The sequence below is a fragment of the Canis lupus genome, chromosome 34 (assembly GCF_048164855.1).
Source record: "Canis lupus baileyi chromosome 34, mCanLup2.hap1, whole genome shotgun sequence".
Lineage (NCBI taxonomy): Eukaryota > Metazoa > Chordata > Mammalia > Carnivora > Canidae > Canis > Canis lupus.
The window spans coordinates 9,835,316-9,852,982 of NC_132871.1; the positions used below are offsets into that span (position 1 = coordinate 9,835,316).

The window sequence follows — 17,667 nt, forward strand, 5'->3', positions numbered from 1 at the left end:
AGGGCCACCTGCGCCCCCAGCCTCCCCTGCGGATCCTGCAGCCTGTCTGCTGGATCCCCTGTACCGACGTGGATTGATAGCCGTCTCATGGAACGCCTTCCCAGGCAAACTCCTGCACCTGTGGCGGAATTTCTTACTCCGGTGTTCTGGGCCTAGAAAAGGAGCAGTGTCCGCCGGCAAGTTGAACGAACAGAAGGAGTTTGGGGAACGGAAGTGCATTAGCAGAAGGCCAAATCCAAACACGGACTGAGCTGACCCTGTGACCTTGTCCTCCCCATCCTACCCCTTCTTTTAGGCTTTCAGGACCGAAATGTTCCTTTTTGTAATAGCTACCCCTGAGTTAACTCTGGCCTTAAAAAAGAAAAAAAAGAGTAGAGTGGTAAAAGGAAAGAAGACCTTCTAGAAGACCGTTGAGGGGAGGTGACACAGCTGAAAACTTCGCTACCCTTTGATGTTGCCATGCAGATGTCTGTACGTAAATATATTATGACCTCACCTTCTATTTTTTAAATAGTAGTTAGACCCAGCAGCCTAAGAATTAGATGCTTCTCGTGTTCATTTGACATCGCAACAGGAGTTGAATTTATCAACAGTTTTAATACCTCACCCCTGGTTGTCCTTTATATTTTTAGGGGCCATTACATACTTTTTTCCCCGATGGAAGACAACTCTGTGAGGCTGGTCTTAGTGTCTCGGTGGTTATTCCTGATGGGAGTGGCACAGTGAGGTTAGGTGCCAAGGCCCAAGCAGAGCCCTAACTGGCACCACACTGGGTAGTCTCCCTGAAGAGGCCTAGGTTGTTCAGCACAGGAAAGCCTGTGCTGTTGGAGTGCTTCTGGGACACACGTGGAGTGGATCTCCTTCTCATTTAGAACATGAGTGAGTCTTCAGGCAAATTACTTAACCTCTTCATGCTTCGGTTTCCTTGCTCCAGACGGGCGATGATTACAATACTACCTACCTTGCAGATTGGTGTGAGTAAAGGAGATAATAAACACAAGTACTTGCAAAAATGTTGAGCATATAGAAAGTGCACAATGAATGGTAACCATCATTATTAGTATTACTTAGATTGTGTCATCTCTCTCTTTATCTGGATTCAGAATCTGCGGCACTGTGATCTTTCATACTCAAATCTAAATGTGAAAACTCACCAGGTGACTGTTGTCCTTACATATTCATTTAACAAGTTAATGTTAAGGAAAATAAAAGATTTCTATACTGATCTTAAGAGCATGCAATATGATCTATACACTAATTACAGTTTTCCTGTAAGAGGTCCAAATTGCTGCCTGGCGGTTGGCAACAACAGTGGGTGTTGTGCATCTTTAGACGTATGCATCTGAAAGTAGCTGAAATATAATTTCCAAACTCAGCTTAATTCATATCCTTAGTTGGAACAGATAGTGCTTCCCGATCACTTAAGCCCCTTACTTCCCCCCATTCTTCAGATGAGCTTTGCAATAGTCTGGTAATTACGTGGGGTGTGGACTACACCAGTGCAGAGTAAGGACCGACCTGATCCGCTCAGTCACTCGGAACCCCTTTAGGCATTCAGATTCACACTAGCACCTGCAGGTCACTGTAGTAGCTTTTTACAAATAATTGCTAGTGGTATAAAGACTACCTAGTGAAATTTGGAAGGCTTCATGTTCCCTTTGTATGCTCAGGAAGGAATTTGCAAAGCACAAGAGTTTGGCCCAATAGAATTCCCCCCATAGGAGTGTAGAGGGCTAACTTTGTAAGCTCCCTCCGAGATACAACGTGGCTCACCAGCTTGTCACTTTTGAGCCCTCGAAATGGGGCTAGTGCCGCTGAGAAACTGCATTTTTTACTTTTAATGAATTTTGATTTAAATTTTAAAATAGGAAAAAAATTTTAAACAGAAACAGTGTTAAGATTTTTTTGTTAAATATAACTTTATTCTGGGAATACACTACATTTCATGTGATCATATCGGTGAGATTTGTAGTGTGTAGATTGAGTGGGTTCATCACTTCTGATACCTCATTGATAATTTTAAATTTTTGGTTACATATTAATGTTTTGATATGTTGGATTATATTGGTAAAATTAAATTCACATATCTTGGGATCCCTGGGTGGCGCAGCAGTTTAGCGCCTGCCTTTGGCCCAGGGCGCGATCCTGGAGACCCGGGATCGAATCCCATGTCAGGCTCCCGGTGCATGGAGCCTGCTTCTCCCTCTGCCTGTGTCTCTGCCTCTCTCTCTCTCTGTGACTATCATAAATAAATAAAAATTAAAAAAAAATTCACATATCTTTTTTTTTTTGTCTTTTTAGTAAGGCTACTCAAAAATTTTAAATGTTCCATGTGGCTTACATTATATTTCTGTTGGACAGTACTGCTTTAGAGCATCTATTACAGGTACAAGCTAAAATTAGCTTGTCTTAAAATTCAAAATTAGATTTCAGACTTACATTTTGGGCATCATAGAATCAGAGGTTTTTAGAGGAAGGGATCTTAGGAATTACCTAACTCAGCCTTGTCCTGTAGCAGAGGAAGAACGTGAGGCTAAAAGATACCGTAAAATGGCACAACTAGATGGGGACTGATAGCCTACCATGTTGGGTCTGAGATTTGCTTGGCCTTGGAAAGTCGGTGGGCGTCAGAGTTGCAAAGAACATAAACTTGCCCCCAGATCCAGACTGAAGAAAAGGCCTTTCAGGAGAAATTACTTTAGATGGTAAGGAAAAATAATGTTTTTTGCTTTGCCTACCAATGGACAGGGTGGTCGATTCCGTGTCTGACGTGTGTTTTTGTTGGGCAGTATAACGATTCAATCATGGGGAATAATAGTAAGTCATAAGGTAAAAAATAATTTCCCCGCTTCATGTGAACATTTACTTTGGGAACTTCCACACATCTGGCTTTCATGCTTTGTCCTTTTCCCAAAGGTGGAAGATTTTAAACCAGACCCACAGCTTTTGTCCTTGAGAACTAGAGTAAGGGCTTCACTTCATGTGTTCATTATTTAGGTCATTCGTTAAAAGCCTAGGCCTGTTTTATGGTATTGTTTTCTTATAAGGATAGCAAAAGTGATTTAAAGGAAGAAGCCACCAACAAACTACAAAGAACAGCCTTAGAGCAAACCCTCATTCTATTTGCATTTTGAGGAGTGGAAGTAGAAAGGGAGGCATTACCGTTTACCAAACAGGGATTTGATTTGTAAGCATGCCCATTAGATTAGAGGAGGCTGCTTCTGCCTAAAATGCAGGTGACAAGTGTGCGACCTTTGACATTCAGCCTATATCAGACTCAGTTTCTTCATCTCACTGATCTTCACCCAGAGTAATGTGAGGATTAAGTGACAATGCACAGAGGGGACCCCGGGTGGTTCAGTCAGCTAAGCATCTGATTCTTAGATTTTGGCTCAGGTCATGATCTCAGGGTTGTGAGATCAAACCCGAGTCAGGCTCCTTGCTAGGCGTGGAGTCCTCTTAAGAATCTCTCTCCTAAAAAAAAAAAAAAAAAAAGAATCTCTCTCCTGCGGGCACCTGGGTGGGTCAGTGGTGCTAGCTCTCTCCCTCTACCCTCCACCCCCCAAAAAGAGAATGCTTGTCAGCGTGTTTTCTGATCTGTCTCCAAGGGCTTTCTTTCTCCAAGACAGTGTAGAACTGTCTTTTGGATTATACTCGTTCTCAGGGAACCCTTGGATAATTCTGACAAGTTTGGGATGTGGGTACATGGGCTTGTCTCTGTGATTTGGGAACTTGGTGGAGTCCACGTTGATTCTGAGTTGCTTTTGTTGTGGTAGCAGAGGTGATCTGCCTGAAGGGGCTTAGCTCTGTCACATTGGGCAGGGTCTTCAGGAAACTACATGGTATTTAGAGCTTCAGGGTGAGGGAAAGTTCTGCACAGAAAAATGCAGTGTTAGTCATTGGTGAAATAACAGAGTTTTTATAGGCCGTTAATTTGGATGCAAGGTTCAGTGCGACACAACAGTTTTGTGGTCTGTTTTCGAAGTCATTCCTAGGGATGCCTGGGTGGCTCAGGGCTTGAGCGCCTGCCTTCGACCCAGGGCATGATCCTGGAGCCCCAGGATCGAGTCCCGCATCAGGCTCCCCACAAGGAGCCTGCTTCTCCCTCTCTGTCTCTCTCATAAATAAATAGGTAAAATCTTTAAAAAAAAAAAAAAAAGTTCAAAGTCATTCCTAGTATTCCCTGAGTCCTAAGTAAGAGACATTTCAATAGAAAGTCTGCCTTAAAATTTAATTTGTGTTAGCTTGACCATATGACCCCTTCTTGGCTCTGCTTCATCAAATGAGACGGTTACTCATTTAGCATTTCTTGGCCTCAGGAACCTCCTCAACAGACCTGGGTTCGGACTGTGGTCCCCAAGATCACTGTCAGCTTTCCTTAGTCTGTTGTGTGCTCTAAATGTAATTTAATGATTGAGAAACATCTGTTCCTGAGAGACTCCTCCCTAGAAAGAATCCTTTTCCTGGTCTTTAAGAACTTGGTAGATGGGTCAGCCAGGCTGGACTTGCTTTTTTCCTTTGACCTTTGCCTGGTCTCTGGGAAAGGCAGCGGTTTGCTTCTGCCCGACGTGCTCTGGTATTCCAGCTGTGAGACCTCGCCCAGCCCCTTCCCTGTGCGGGCCACACCCTTATTAGGTTTCTCGCTCCTACAAGTGTTCCCCTGGCTCCAAGGGCGCCGGCCAGGGTCAAGTGGGCTGGAGCAAGGCTGGACGTAGACGGCTGGTTAAAGCGCTGCTGCTTGCGAGCCAGCCGACTGTGCCATGTGTATTCTCATCTTCAGCCTAATTTCATTGTTAAAAAGTGAGAGGGAGGGGCTGGTTTTGAAATGATTCTGGAATTAATACAGGACATCTTGTTCAGTTAGTATGTACTTACCACGTGGGTACCATGTGCAGGACGGGAGTGGGAAATGGGCACCGCCACGCATTGCTGGTGGGAGTATGAAAGGCGCCACCTCTGTGTGGAGCTGTGGGGCACCGTGTGTCTTAGTTGCATATGCTTATGCGGTGACCCCTGGAACACCACAGGTTTGATCTTGTACCGTGCAGGTCCATTTACACACAGAGATTTTCAGCTACATGTATTTTCTCTTTCTTCTGATTTTTTTAAATAACAGCTTCTTTTCTCTAGCTTACTTTATTGTAAGAATATAATATATAATGCTTAGAACATGCAAAATATGTGTTAATCTATGGTTTGTTACCAGTAAGGCCTTTGGTCAAAAGTTATACGTGGAAAAAAAAAAAGTTATACGTGGATTTTTGACCATGTGAGGGGTTGGTGCCACTAACTCCTACATTGTTCATGGGTCAGCTGTGCTCTTTGACCCAGCAGTTCCCCTTACGATTCTTTATTCCACAGATGTCTTCACACCTTTTCAGGGAATGGTTTATGTCCAAGGATATTCATTATAGCAGTATTTTATAATTTGTAATAACAAATAATTTGCAATAAAAATTATTTGTAATAGGAAAAAGATCCAAAATAACTTAAAAACCCAATGAGAGACTAATTAAATAGTTATATTATTAAATAGTATATTATTCTGGTACATCTTGATGAGGAAAAAACTGCTCAGCCATTAAAAATAATGGACCAGGATAGCCCGGGTGGCTCAGTGTTTGGTGCCGCCTTCGGCCCAGGGCCTGATCCTGGAGACTGGGGATCGAGTCCCACGTCGGGCTCCCTGCATGGAGCCTGCTTCTCCCTCTGCCTGTGTCTCTGCCCCTCTCTCTCTCTCTCTCTTTCTCTCTCTCTCTCTGTGTCATGAATAAATAAATAAAAATCTTTAAAAAAAAAAAATAAAAATAATGGGCCAGGTACTTGGCTGGCTCAGTCAGTGAAGCGTGTGACTCCATCTCAGGGTCGTAAGTTTGAGCTGCACGTTGGGTGTAGAGATTACTTAAAATCTTTAAAAAATAATCATAATAATGGAACAATTCTATGCCCTGATTTAGAACTGTCTCTAAAAATACATTAATAAGTGTGGAGCACAATGATTATATGTTATTTATGTGTTTTTAATAGAATGTCTTCCTAAGAAAACACAAAAAATTGGTGCCAGCAGTTGCCTTGGGGAAGGGTAACTGGGAGATTATGTTGCAGCTTTTAAATTTTGTACCACATATACATGTGTTATCTATCTAAAAGACATTGTCAAAAAAAAAAAAAAAAAAAAAAGATTGTCATGCCCTAAAGGAGTTTACAGTTTAGTCCGACCATTGTAAGAAAGCCCAGATAAGACATAACGGGTAAATACTGTCTTTATGGGAAGGTAGATTTAAACCTGAACCTCTCCTTATGCGCTGGTGGACCTGATACCCATGAGTCATCAGGACAGGCAGGTCTGAGTGTAAAGAGAGACAGCGTCCAAGTCTTCATGTCCTGCCTGGGGAGAGGGCACTGGGGCTACAGCAGTTTCCAGGCCTTGTCCCGTTGTGGTGTGAATGCCAGGGAGCGGCACCACGGCTTGGGAAGAGCCTGGCAGGCCCCAAATCGGTTCTGGATTGGAGTCCTGGCTCTGCCACTTGCCAAACATGTGATCTGGGGCAGTGTTGCTTGGTGCCCAGAGCCTAAATGTGTTCATCCCTAAATGAAGATAAACCACCTCCCTTGGGCCACTGCAGTGAGGCTGGAATGAGATACTGTTGGCGAATACCCCTGTGAACCATGAAGTTCTTGGCAAGCGCCAGCTGTAACAGAAGCTGTTAGGTACCTGCAAGCTGGCAAGTTAGAGCAAGAGATGCCCATTTAAAAATTAAAATGGATCTAAAATGTATCAGTGTATCTTTTCCCCCTCTGCCAAATAACCTGGCAAGGGTTGTAGAGAGGTAGGTGGTTTTGGAATCCTTGACCTTTGACCTTAGGACAAGTCATTTCATCCTCTGGCCTGTTTCCCTGTTTGAAAAATGAAAGGGGCTGTGTGGGTCCTGTGGGCCCTTCCGTGACAGTGTGGCATTAGCAGTAATACCCAGCTCAGCTGACATGAGTCATGCTGACCTAAAAGTCCAAATGTGGGAAGGAAGTCTCTGGGTCTGAGAATTTTCCTTGCGCTGGGGAATCAAGCCTCAGTGGGGAGAGGGGTAAACCATTACCGCCACCAAGAGGGGAGACCAAGAATGCATCAAGTATTTGGCCTTGTATTCATTGTTCTCTGTTCTCTCCACCTCCACGACCTCTTTTGCTTTCAAATGTTTCCTTGGATTAGACCTTTGAAACCAGGTTTAACCCTTGTTTATTGAGTGGGACACTCACACAGTTGTGACTGCGGTACTTTTGTGAGTTGTGATCTCTATGAGGTCTTTCTGTGCAGCCTAATGATACTTGCCTTCCTGCTGCCTTGGCTCCTGTATGCTTCTCATTGTGTCCAAACTAAGGTCAGAGACTGTCTTATTTAGCTTTGCATCCCCAGCACCTAGCGGACTTACTGGCACCTGAGAGGTGATCTGTACATACGTATTAGATGGGGAGATGGGGGGGAACGCCTGGGTGGCGTTGATGCGTTGAGCATCTGCTTTCAGCTCAGGACGTGATCCTGGGTCTGGGAATTGAGTCCCACATGGGGAGCTCACTTCTCCCTCTATGTCTCTGCCTCTCTCTCTGTGTCTCATGAATAAATGAATAAAATCTTTAAAAAATAACAGATGGGTGGATTGGCTATCCATTTAGAGTAGTTATGTACACTAATCTTGTTGATCCTGACCATCACCTTTATTTTAACTACCACCATTCCAGTAAAGTGACATTTTAGCCATTAATGGCTCATTATTTCAAGAAGTATTTCATACTCAAAAAAGAGCATGCTAAAAAAAAATTTAAACAGACTCCTTAGAATGTATTTTAACAGAACCTACAGTTAAAAAAAAAAAAAACTAAGTGTTTTAGATTGTTTATATGTATTACCATCTAGAATATATATGTATCTAATGTTCAACACCTGCTCCCACCGTGGCAGACAAGGTCTTTGACTAGCGACAGTCAGCCAGTGTACAGTACTTACTCAGCCTCCAAGCCTGGGTGCCCACCCTGGTTCTTGCTTTTTTAAAGTTAATGGTAGGCAGTTAAATCTGAAAAGGAGCTTTAAGATTGAAAAAAATAATTTCTTTTTACAAATGCAGGACCCAAAGAGGGTAAAGGATCCCACAGGGTGTTTAGAAGTAGCAGCGGTGGCTGTAAAGAGCCCCAGGAGGGGCAGCAGGGCTGTTGGGCCTCAGCTTGGATAGCAGAGCCACATGGTGAGTCCATGCCTGGTGAAACTTAGGTAAAGTAGGTTGAAGAGTTAGATCCAGTGTTCTTGAAGGTTCTTTGGTGGGGGGGGGGGGGGGTGGGGAGGTGTGGTAGGTGTATTTTCCAGGAGAATCATTCCAGTAGTGATGGAAGTTCCTTCCGTGTGTGGAGGACGGCATCCAGAACTGAACGTCTATGTGGCTGGTTAAAAAATGTGGAAGAGGGGCCCTTGGGCGGCTCCAGCAGTGTCTGCCTTCCGCTTGGGTCATGATCCTGGGGTCCTGGAACTGAGTCCCTGCTTGGCAAGGGAGTCTGCTTCTCCTCTCCTCCCCCTGCTTGTGATCTCTCTTTCTCTCTCAAATAAATGGATAAAATCTTTTTTAAAACAATGCAGAAGAGGGGCACCTGGCAAGCTTGGTGATTGAGCATCTGCCTTTGGCTCAGGGCGTGATCCCGGGGTCCTGGGATCGAGTCCTGCATTGGGCTCCTCGCAGGGAGCCTGCTTCTCCCTCGGCCTGTGTCTGCTTCTCTCTCTGTCTCTCATGAATAAATAAAATCTTTTTTTAAAAAAATGCGGAAGAGATTAGAAAGATGTATCCTGAAGTTTGCTTATCAAACCAAGCCAGTCCCTTGGCAAACTCCTGCTGCACCCTCTCAGAAGCCCTCCCAGGCTGGTGGCAGCATCCTCCCACACACAGACCACCAAGTAAGAAGCTGCTGGGTCCAGATGTGACACTTCTCCTGGAAGAGTTGGAGCCGTGCACGTTTTGTAGCAGGTGGAATCACCTCCCCTTTTGAAAATTAATGTTCTTTCTGATTCCTTTTTGGCTAAACACATATGTGCCTCTTGAGAAAACCAACAGCCCAAGTTCCTATTCTATTCCCTCTCCGGTTTTGCTTTATCTTTGCATCATGTTTGCAGCCTGCAGACAAACATAATGGGCAAGAGTTCCAGTAAACTGGCTGGATCATATTTCTTAGACTGAGTCATTGCTGAGAAACTTGTTGTGAACAGGAAGCAGCCCATGAAAATGTCTGTACATAGTAACATGCCAGACTCAGGAAACCGGACCGTTTTCTAGTTGAAAGACAAAAGGGTGAAAGGATGGTTCCACTACTCGGGGAAGAGCAAACGTGTGATCGAGGATTTTAAGTTGGATAATTCATCTCTCAGTGTGTATGCAAGAACTTTTATTGTTAGAAAGCCCTGGTGGTTGAAGATTGGGGAAACAATCCTTGGTAAGATTTCTCTAGAAGAAAAAAAAAAAAAGATTTCTCTAAAAGGAAAACTTGGACTAGTAGAATCTATTACTACCTACTAGGAGTCTCTGCTGACGTAAAACTGCTTGCTAGGTCAGTTATTTTTATTTTTATTTATTTTTATTTATTATGAGAGATAGAGGGGGACAGAGACACAGGCAGAGGGAGGCTCCCTGCAGGGAGCCAGATGTGGGACTCGATCCCAGGTCTCCAGGATCACGCCCTGGGCCGAAGAGGGCGCTAAACCACTGAGCCCCCCGGGCTGCCCTAGGCCAGTTTTGTTTGTTTGTTTGTTTGTTTGTTTTAGGCCAGTTATTTTTAAAAATGGAGCTATAGTTACACAGAAATTAATTTAGTGACGTTTACACTTGGCCTGTTCAGCTGTAAGGCCCCTTCCGTGTCTAACATTCTGTGATTTTACATATGTGTGTGCACACACACTCTTTGTGATTCTTACCTCCTTAACAGTTATTATAGCAATATATTTAAATGTTAGCAGATGAGGCCAGTAGAATCAAAAGTGCTTGAATGTGGGCAAACTACAAAGAATTACCTGTCCTCTGCCTTCTCGGGAATGCTCACTGAAAAAAGTTGGCATTGTGTTGTGTCTCTTCTTGTAATGAAGCAGTGGAGAGAAGCAAAGAAGTAAATGAGCAGATAAATGTGTATGAAATATAATAGTCATCAGTGAAATGTATTTCAAAAATACACCTGTTGTCACTTTATTTAGTAAGGATTGTGACTTTGTGAATCAAGGAGACATTTGTTGTTGCTTTATCTGTTTTTCAGAATTCAAGCATCCCCTCGGTTGTGTTGTGGCCAGCTATAGCTCTTCATTTCGGGGGGTGGGATGTGATTCAGGTTCCATCTGGTTTTGCTCAAAAAATATTTGAGCAGCTTCTATGGAAAAAAATATTAAACCAGATTTAGTTTTGAGGTGAATGGTATATCCACCTGGGCATACAACACACATACGGGGAAAAATGACTGAAAAAAATGACTTAGACTCTGAATGCCAGTAATTAATATTTGAATGAAAGACAGATCCCAGGGGGAATAAACTTGAAAAGACTTATTTATTATATTTTTAATGGAAATATATAATTTTACGGAGTATAGCCAGAGACATGATTTCATGCTTACACAATTAAATTGAAAAGTGTGTTCATTTTCTGTTTACAAGCTTAGCAATCTGTCCAGTTTTTTTTTTTTTCTTTCACTTGATTGGTAAAATTTATTTTTAGAAGCAAACCTCCCACCACCTTGCCATCCTCAGGAAAAACTAGAGGCAGGGGAGAGCACTGGGTTGAGAGGTGCAGGCCTCATTCATATGTGTGAATATTTTATAGAAGGCATTTTCTTTTTCTTTCTAGATACTTTCTCAAAGCTTCAGTTTACAGAACTACTTTAAGAGGAGATTGTGCTATCTTGCCTTATCTTTCTCATTTTTTGGATCATCTGAGTACGAAAAATGCCGGTTTGTTTGTCCAAGGCCTTTGTCTTTTCTTTTTATTGAAACAAAGATGTTTGTTTCAAAGTGGTCTGAGTTAATAATCCAACTTCAGAGTCCCCGTGAAACATGTACTAGATGACACAGACGGCAAAGGAGGATATATACATTTTAAATAGGAATCTTTCATTTGGACCAGATGGTGATTTAATGCGAATTGTCAAACATTTATGTTTCTTATTAAATCGTCATCTTTTGTGTAAGCCACGCTAGCAGCATAATTTGCAACACACTCAGGAATCACTAAAGGACAACAAAAAATTCAGATACTAAGTGGCTCCATATGGCGCGGGAAGGCCCGCAGCGGCGCCCTGGCCCTCGGAGCCTTTGCCCTGGTCTCCGGGAAGGACCTGCCGAATGCCCTCGAAGCCACCCCCTGCTCCCCTCTCCTGCCCTAACCTCTCTGGACGGCCCTTGCTCGCCGGGAGCTCTCCCTTCTCGGCCCGGGTTTGCGTGCGGCGGCCGCGTGGCTCGCCCCGGGCATTTCCCCTCCGCCGGCCCGTGTCCTGTTGCTGCGGGCTCCGCCCGGCCGCTTCCTCTGGGGGCGGAGGCGGTCGCTTGTGGCCGAAGTCACAGGCCGGTCACAGGGGCCGGTCACAGGGCTCGGGCAGGAGGTGCTCGGCCCGAGGGCAGCACCCAGCACCCGGCCCTGGGCTCCCACCGGCCGGTCTTGGCTGGACGCCTTTCTCATTTTCAACATAGAGCTTTGAATATTTCTTTTTTTTTTTTTTTAATAATACTTACTTATTTATTCATGATAAACAGAGGGGAGGGGGCAGAGACACAGGCAGAGGGAGAAGCAGGCTCCACGCAGGGAGCCCGATCCCGGGTCTCCAGGATCACACCCTGGGCCCAAGGCAGGCGCTCAACACTGAGCCACCCAGGGATCCCCGAGCTTTGAATATTTCATAGAATATCAAATCCCTGAAGGTTTTTGCTTCGGAACATGATGTGAAAATTTGAGTAACACACAGGATGACATATTAAGGCCGTGACAAGAAACCTGTTGTTGCTTCATTCTGAATTTCATCAGAACATCGGTTTTAAGGAACCCAAGGTAGTAAGAACGACCCTCGCTTTTATTTCGAAGCAGAAGTTTCCTTTTAGAGACTTCTCATAGCAACAATAAATATCACATAAAAATAAACTTTAATATACGGAGGAAGAGCTCTGAGAACACTTTGAAACCTGTTTGGGGGCCACTGTGCCCCCTGAAGGCTGCCCAGCCACATTTAGGACAGTTAGATGTCACTGGAATCCTCTTTTGGAGACATTCCGGGTGGAGACAGTAAGCTGCTTGGCCTCCCGGGGCCCAGCGTTGTTTCAGGTCAGAGGAGAACAGGATGCTCAAGGGCTGATCTAGATGCTGCTTCATGATGTATTTTTCCTGTTTGTTGATGGGGATCCATCCAGGTGTTTGGGAGCATATTCTGGGAAATTTTTCTCTTAACGTTAGCACATATATCTTCATTCTGTTCCTTGACACTTTATATAGGTGGTTCGAGCATAAACATGTACATTTAAGTTGAACTTTTTATCTTGCTAAAGTACAAACATACCATAGCAGAGACAAAGTATAGTGGCCTTCCAAGTAGTCATTTCCCAGATCAACATTCTATTCACCTGGTGGGTAATGGGAAATTCTTTAAAATTGAATTCGTTTGGCCGTGCATCGAAGGGGGGGGGCCCAGCAGGGACTGAACGGCAGTTGAGCAAGTGTGTGTGTGTACACAGAAGTAAACATGAAAGTAGAGGTTGTGTGCTTTGTCTTCAACACGTGTTGCACAAACCGGGTAGTCACACCCTCCCTGAGGAGGAACCAAGGAGCTTCTTTGCTGAGTGTTACTTCAGGCGCCCAGTACAGTCAGGTCCACAGCTTCATCATCATCCGTTGGCTGGAGTTGGATCTTCTGTTCCGGCAGGTGTTAGAACCATCACTGGGCGCTCCGGTGGCTCAGCGGCTGAGCATCTGCCTTTGGCTCGGGTCGTGATCCCGGGTCCTGGGATCGAGTCCCACATCGGGCTTCTCCCACGGAGCCTGCTTCTGTCTCTGCCTGTGTCTCTGCCCCTCTCTCTCTCATGAATAAATAAAATCTAAAAAAAACCAAAACCATCACTGTCAGCATGCATAGCAACAATAGCATATGCTTTACATTTATAGAGAGATTTCTTTCATGTCTCAGTTGATCCACCAACATCTGTATGATAGGGGTAGGCTCGAACAAGCATGTACTAAATTTAGAGCTAAACCATCTGAACCCACTTGAGACATCTCCTCTGGTGCGGAGGAAAGAAGGAGAAAGGAAAGAACAGACATGTATCAACTCCTGTGACTGCCACCTGGGAATTCTAGAGTAAACTACAGTAGGAATTTTCTTTCGGCCCATGGGGCTGGGTTCTGGGGATACCCTGGAATAGTCTGACCTGTGAGCAGGGATTTGCAACAGAAACTGCTTCAGTGTTCATTCGGCTTTTATGAAAAAATCAAAAGTGGATCATGGTTTCTTTTTTTTGGGGGGGGGGTTTATCTGGGATCTCTCAACAAGGAAAAGCTTCTGCCTTGGCCTTGGAGAGAAAGCACGAGTGTGGGGAGGGGAGCACGGGGAGGGAGATGCAGACTGCTGAGCAGGGAGCCCAGGACCCCGAGATCATGGCCTGGACGCGTACCCGAGAGCCAGCCGGGCGCCCCCGCGTTCCTTTTACTGCTCTGGAGAGCTCGGCGCGCTGGCCCGTCAGTGTTCGAGAAGGACTGGAGTTCGGTTGCGGCTGTGATCGTGCTTGTCTTTAGTGCTGGCGCTTAGTGGGTGTGGGACCCTGAGGACCGCCCTGGCCCTGGCCCCCTGGCTCCAGCGGGAGAACAGCCCGGAGGGATCCCCAGTTCACCAGGGTCGGAGCTGAACCACTCAGGATTTTAAGGTAGAATTCGCTGTGCCTTGAACCGTTGTGTTTCATGTGACCCTTGGATAAACCTGCCCATTAAAATGGAAACACATCATCTTTATTTTTTTATTTTTTTTAAGATTATATTTATTCATGAGAGAAAGAGAGAGAAGCAGAGACCCAGGCCGAGGGAGAAGCAGGCTCCCTGCGGGGAGCACGACGCGGGCCTCGATCCCGGGCCCCCGGGGTCACATCTGGGCCGCAGGCGGCGCTAAACCGCTGAGCCCCCGGGGACCCCCACACCTCATCTTTGAAATGGAGCTCCTCCCAGGGGCGGCGGGGCTGAGGAGCGCCCGGTTCCGCCCTGCGGGAGCCGAGGTCAGGGGCTCAGCACCGCGGCGCTTCCGTCGCGCAGTTCAGGGAGCCGCGTCGGTCGGGTTTCGTATTTTCCGTGTGACTTGTGGTCCCAGAGGCCCGAGGGGAGCCGCGGGCTGGTCAGTGCGGCGGGCCGGGCCCGGGAGGCCGGCGGCTCCCCAAAGCCTCCAGAGAGGCTGCCCCCCCCAGGGCCCGGGCCGAAGGTGGCCTGGGCTCCCCGCTCTCGGCTGGAAATAGCCGCTCAGGAGGCATCGCGCCCCTTGGTCCCGGGAGGAGCCAGTCGGCGGGTCTAGACCTGGTGCCGGTGTCCGAGCCGGTGTCCCCGGGGCAGCCGGTGTCCCCGGGGCAGCCGGTGTCCCCGGCCGGACCCGCTGTCAGCCCTGCTCCCCTCCCCGTGCCTGGATCTCTCCACTGTTAGTCTCATTATATTATTTTCAGTACAGATGACTTCTTAGCTGGGAAGTGATCTAAATGTCCTACGGGGGGACGCCTGGGGACTCAGCGGTCGGGCACCGCCTTCGGGCCAGGCCATGACCCCGGGGACCCAGGATCGAGTCCCATGTCGGGCTCCGCACAGGGAGCCTGCTTCTCCCTCGGCCTGGGTCTCTGCCTCTGTGTCTCATGTATACATAAAAATTTTTTTGATATTATTTATTTATTTATTCAGAGAGAGAGAGGCAAAGACACAGGCAGGGGGAGACATAAAATCTTTAAAAAAATACAAATTTATTTCCTACCTGTGTAGACTTTTCCAAAAACTAAAGTTATAAGTCAGAAAAATTGCTTTTTGACACATTTGTGATTAGAAAAATCTAGACGTGGTACGTCGGCCTAGCTTTGTCACAGAGATCAAAATAACCATTACTCTCGTGGCAAGACTCTCCCTGTATCTTAAAACTTTTAGTACCTTCCATCCTTCCCTGGAGCCATGTTTGTTTGTTTTTAATTTATTTTGTGTTTGTTTTTAAGAGGGTTATTTGTGATTTCCCAGAAGTGAAACCCTTTCCCAGGGCAGCCCCTTGCAGCCCCCTGCTTCACCTGCGGGTCACGAGATGACCATTAGCCAGGACTTCCCCGTACTCATTTGTGCAGGCCTCCGGAGCGAACACCCAAGTCCGGAGATTGTTTCCATAAATGAACCACAGGAACAAGAGTTGCTAGAGATGATGGGGGAAAGTAATCCGTGTAGGAAACACCAAAAGAATGGTGCTGTTTCACAGCTGCTAGATTGACATTTAGCAGGGGTTTTCCCCCACTCTGTAAACTGGATATTTGCTGAGTTTAGAAGAAACTCCACATATTTGATCATGTTTCCCAAACTCCCATTTCTCATAGTAAACCAGTGGCTTGGAGTTACTCTCATTTCTGTATTCCATTAAACACGTGTGGGGCTTCCCTTAATTCAAGAGCTTTAATGTGCGTGTTCCTTTGCTCCGTAGTGACCTCTACTACCACCCGGTCATTAATAATCCAAGTTATAAGTATTAGAATGGATGGCTGTTTGTACGTTCTTGTTTCTTGATTCATTGATTGGAATTAACCGTGTCCTTCCAGAACATGGGATCTGTGTTCCCATTCAGATCGTCATCTCCCTACCACCGGCCATCAACAGTGGCATAATGTAAACTACATGATATCTGCCATTTTAAAAACCATCTTAACCATGGTCTCTCTCTTTCCTTTTTTTTAAACATAGGACATGGATTTGATTGACATACTTTGGAGGCAAGATATAGATCTTGGGGTCAGTCGAGAAGTATTTGACTTCAGTCAACGACGGAAGGAGCATGAGCTGGAAAAACAGAAAAAACTTGAAAAGGAAAGACAAGAACAACTCCAAAAGGAGCAAGAGAAAGCTTTCTTTGCTCAGTTACAACTAGACGAAGAGACCGGTGAATTCCTTCCGGTTCAGCCAGCCCCACACATCCCATCGGAAACCAGTGCATCTGCCAACTACTCCCAGGTACAGAAAACTCTGTTCTTGGGAAGGTGTGTGGCAGGGTTTATGGAACTAATACCGACCCAAGAGTTAAAACATCTGGATTTGAGTTTCACTTCACCTTTTTTTATGCCTTTTACTGTCTTCATGACCATATCAAGTCACCTTCCCAACCTCAGCTTCCTGATGAGTTCCTCACAGAGTTGTAGGATTGGGAGGACATAAATCACGGGAAGGTGCTTTCTAAGCTGTGGAAACATACGTAAGTGTCAAGCAGCAGCGGTGGTGGCAGCGGTAAAAGTAGTACAGAGTACTCGCATCTTGTCTGCAGATGAGCAGTTGCAGCTCAGAGATTCAGTAACTTGCTTGCCCGGAGCGCTCAAAACTGGGGAAGCCAAGATTCAAACCCAGATAGTCTGGTTGATTTGATTCTGTGCTCTGTACTACACTAAACTGATTTCGGAAAGAAGATAAATGTCTAACTAAATTATAAACACCGTATGACACTGAACAATCTTTTTTTTCTTTTATGTCTCTCTCTTTTATCTAGGTTCCCCACATTCCCAAGCCAGATGCTTTGTACTTTGATGACTGCATGCAGCTTTTGGCAGAGACATTCCCGTTCGTAGATGACAATGAGGTACATTTGGTTAACAGTGAAACTCCTCCACTATATCTAATCACTGTATCTAATATATCCTCTAAGTGTGTCTCCGGTAAAAAAAAATATTTTAAGAGGAAATTTTGTCAAAGAATCCTTAGCCTGTAGATAACTTTACAATTAAAAAAAATATATCTCTACAAAATATACACTTACTGCTGTATAGCCAGAAGCATGGATCTGCATAACCATGGAAACAAATGACTCATTGGTTGTAGGTACTTAGAAATAAATTTTGGTGTGTAAAAAGCAAGCTGGGTAATAAACCAAGACTTGCTCAATTAACACTTTTAGTAAATTTATTATGTTTGAAGCACTATACTAGATATTTTTACTGAGACATACAAATTAAAAATCCTAAAGATTTATACTTATTTTGAAATTTACCTTTGAATGTATAGGATAAAACAACTAAACTAGTAAATGATTAAGTTTAGAGTCGGGCAGGGGAAAAAGAGATTTGTTTCATTAATAAGTGGTTTCATAAGTGGTTATAACTAAAGAAATAGAGAACTGTTAGCCAAGTCCAGTTGAAGGTGTTGTGGGGGTGCCTTGGGGTGTACTTCTCCACTGATGCTGGCAGACTCATGGAGATAAATGCTCTGTCAATTGTAGGTTTCTTCAGCTGCATTTCAGTCCCTTGTTCCTGATATTCCCAGCCAAATCGAAAACCCAGTCTTCATTGCTCCTAATCAGGCTCAGTCACCTCAGACTCTTGCCGTTCAGTCAGTCATTGCTGATTTAGACAATATGCAGCAGGACATTGAGCAAGTTTGGGAGGAGCTACTATCCATTCCAGAACTGCAGGTAACTAAG

The 17,667-nt window shown here is 45.1% G+C and overlaps 1 protein-coding gene and 1 long non-coding RNA gene across 7 annotated transcripts in view; one reads left to right on the top strand and one right to left on the bottom strand.

Moving 5' to 3' along the window:
- The window catches only part of NFE2L2 (NFE2 like bZIP transcription factor 2), a 97,417-nt gene that overhangs the window by 77,248 nt on the left and 2,502 nt on the right, over positions 1–17,667 (top strand). For all 6 annotated transcript variants that reach the window (XM_072811265.1, XM_072811266.1, XM_072811261.1 and 3 more), the window contains exons 2-4: positions 15,948–16,214; positions 16,741–16,830; positions 17,467–17,658. In XM_072811265.1, coding sequence (XP_072667366.1) covers positions 15,951–16,214; positions 16,741–16,830; positions 17,467–17,658 — 546 coding nt within the window. In that variant the 5' untranslated portion in view covers positions 15,948–15,950. The remainder of the gene's footprint in view (positions 1–15,947; positions 16,215–16,740; positions 16,831–17,466; positions 17,659–17,667) is intronic.
- On the bottom strand, positions 10,176–14,589 carry LOC140624417 (uncharacterized). The gene is made up of 3 exons (XR_012023900.1): positions 13,664–14,589; positions 11,396–13,090; positions 10,176–10,386 (listed from the first exon to the last, which is right to left on the bottom strand). It is a non-coding gene; the product is annotated as an uncharacterized lncRNA (long non-coding RNA).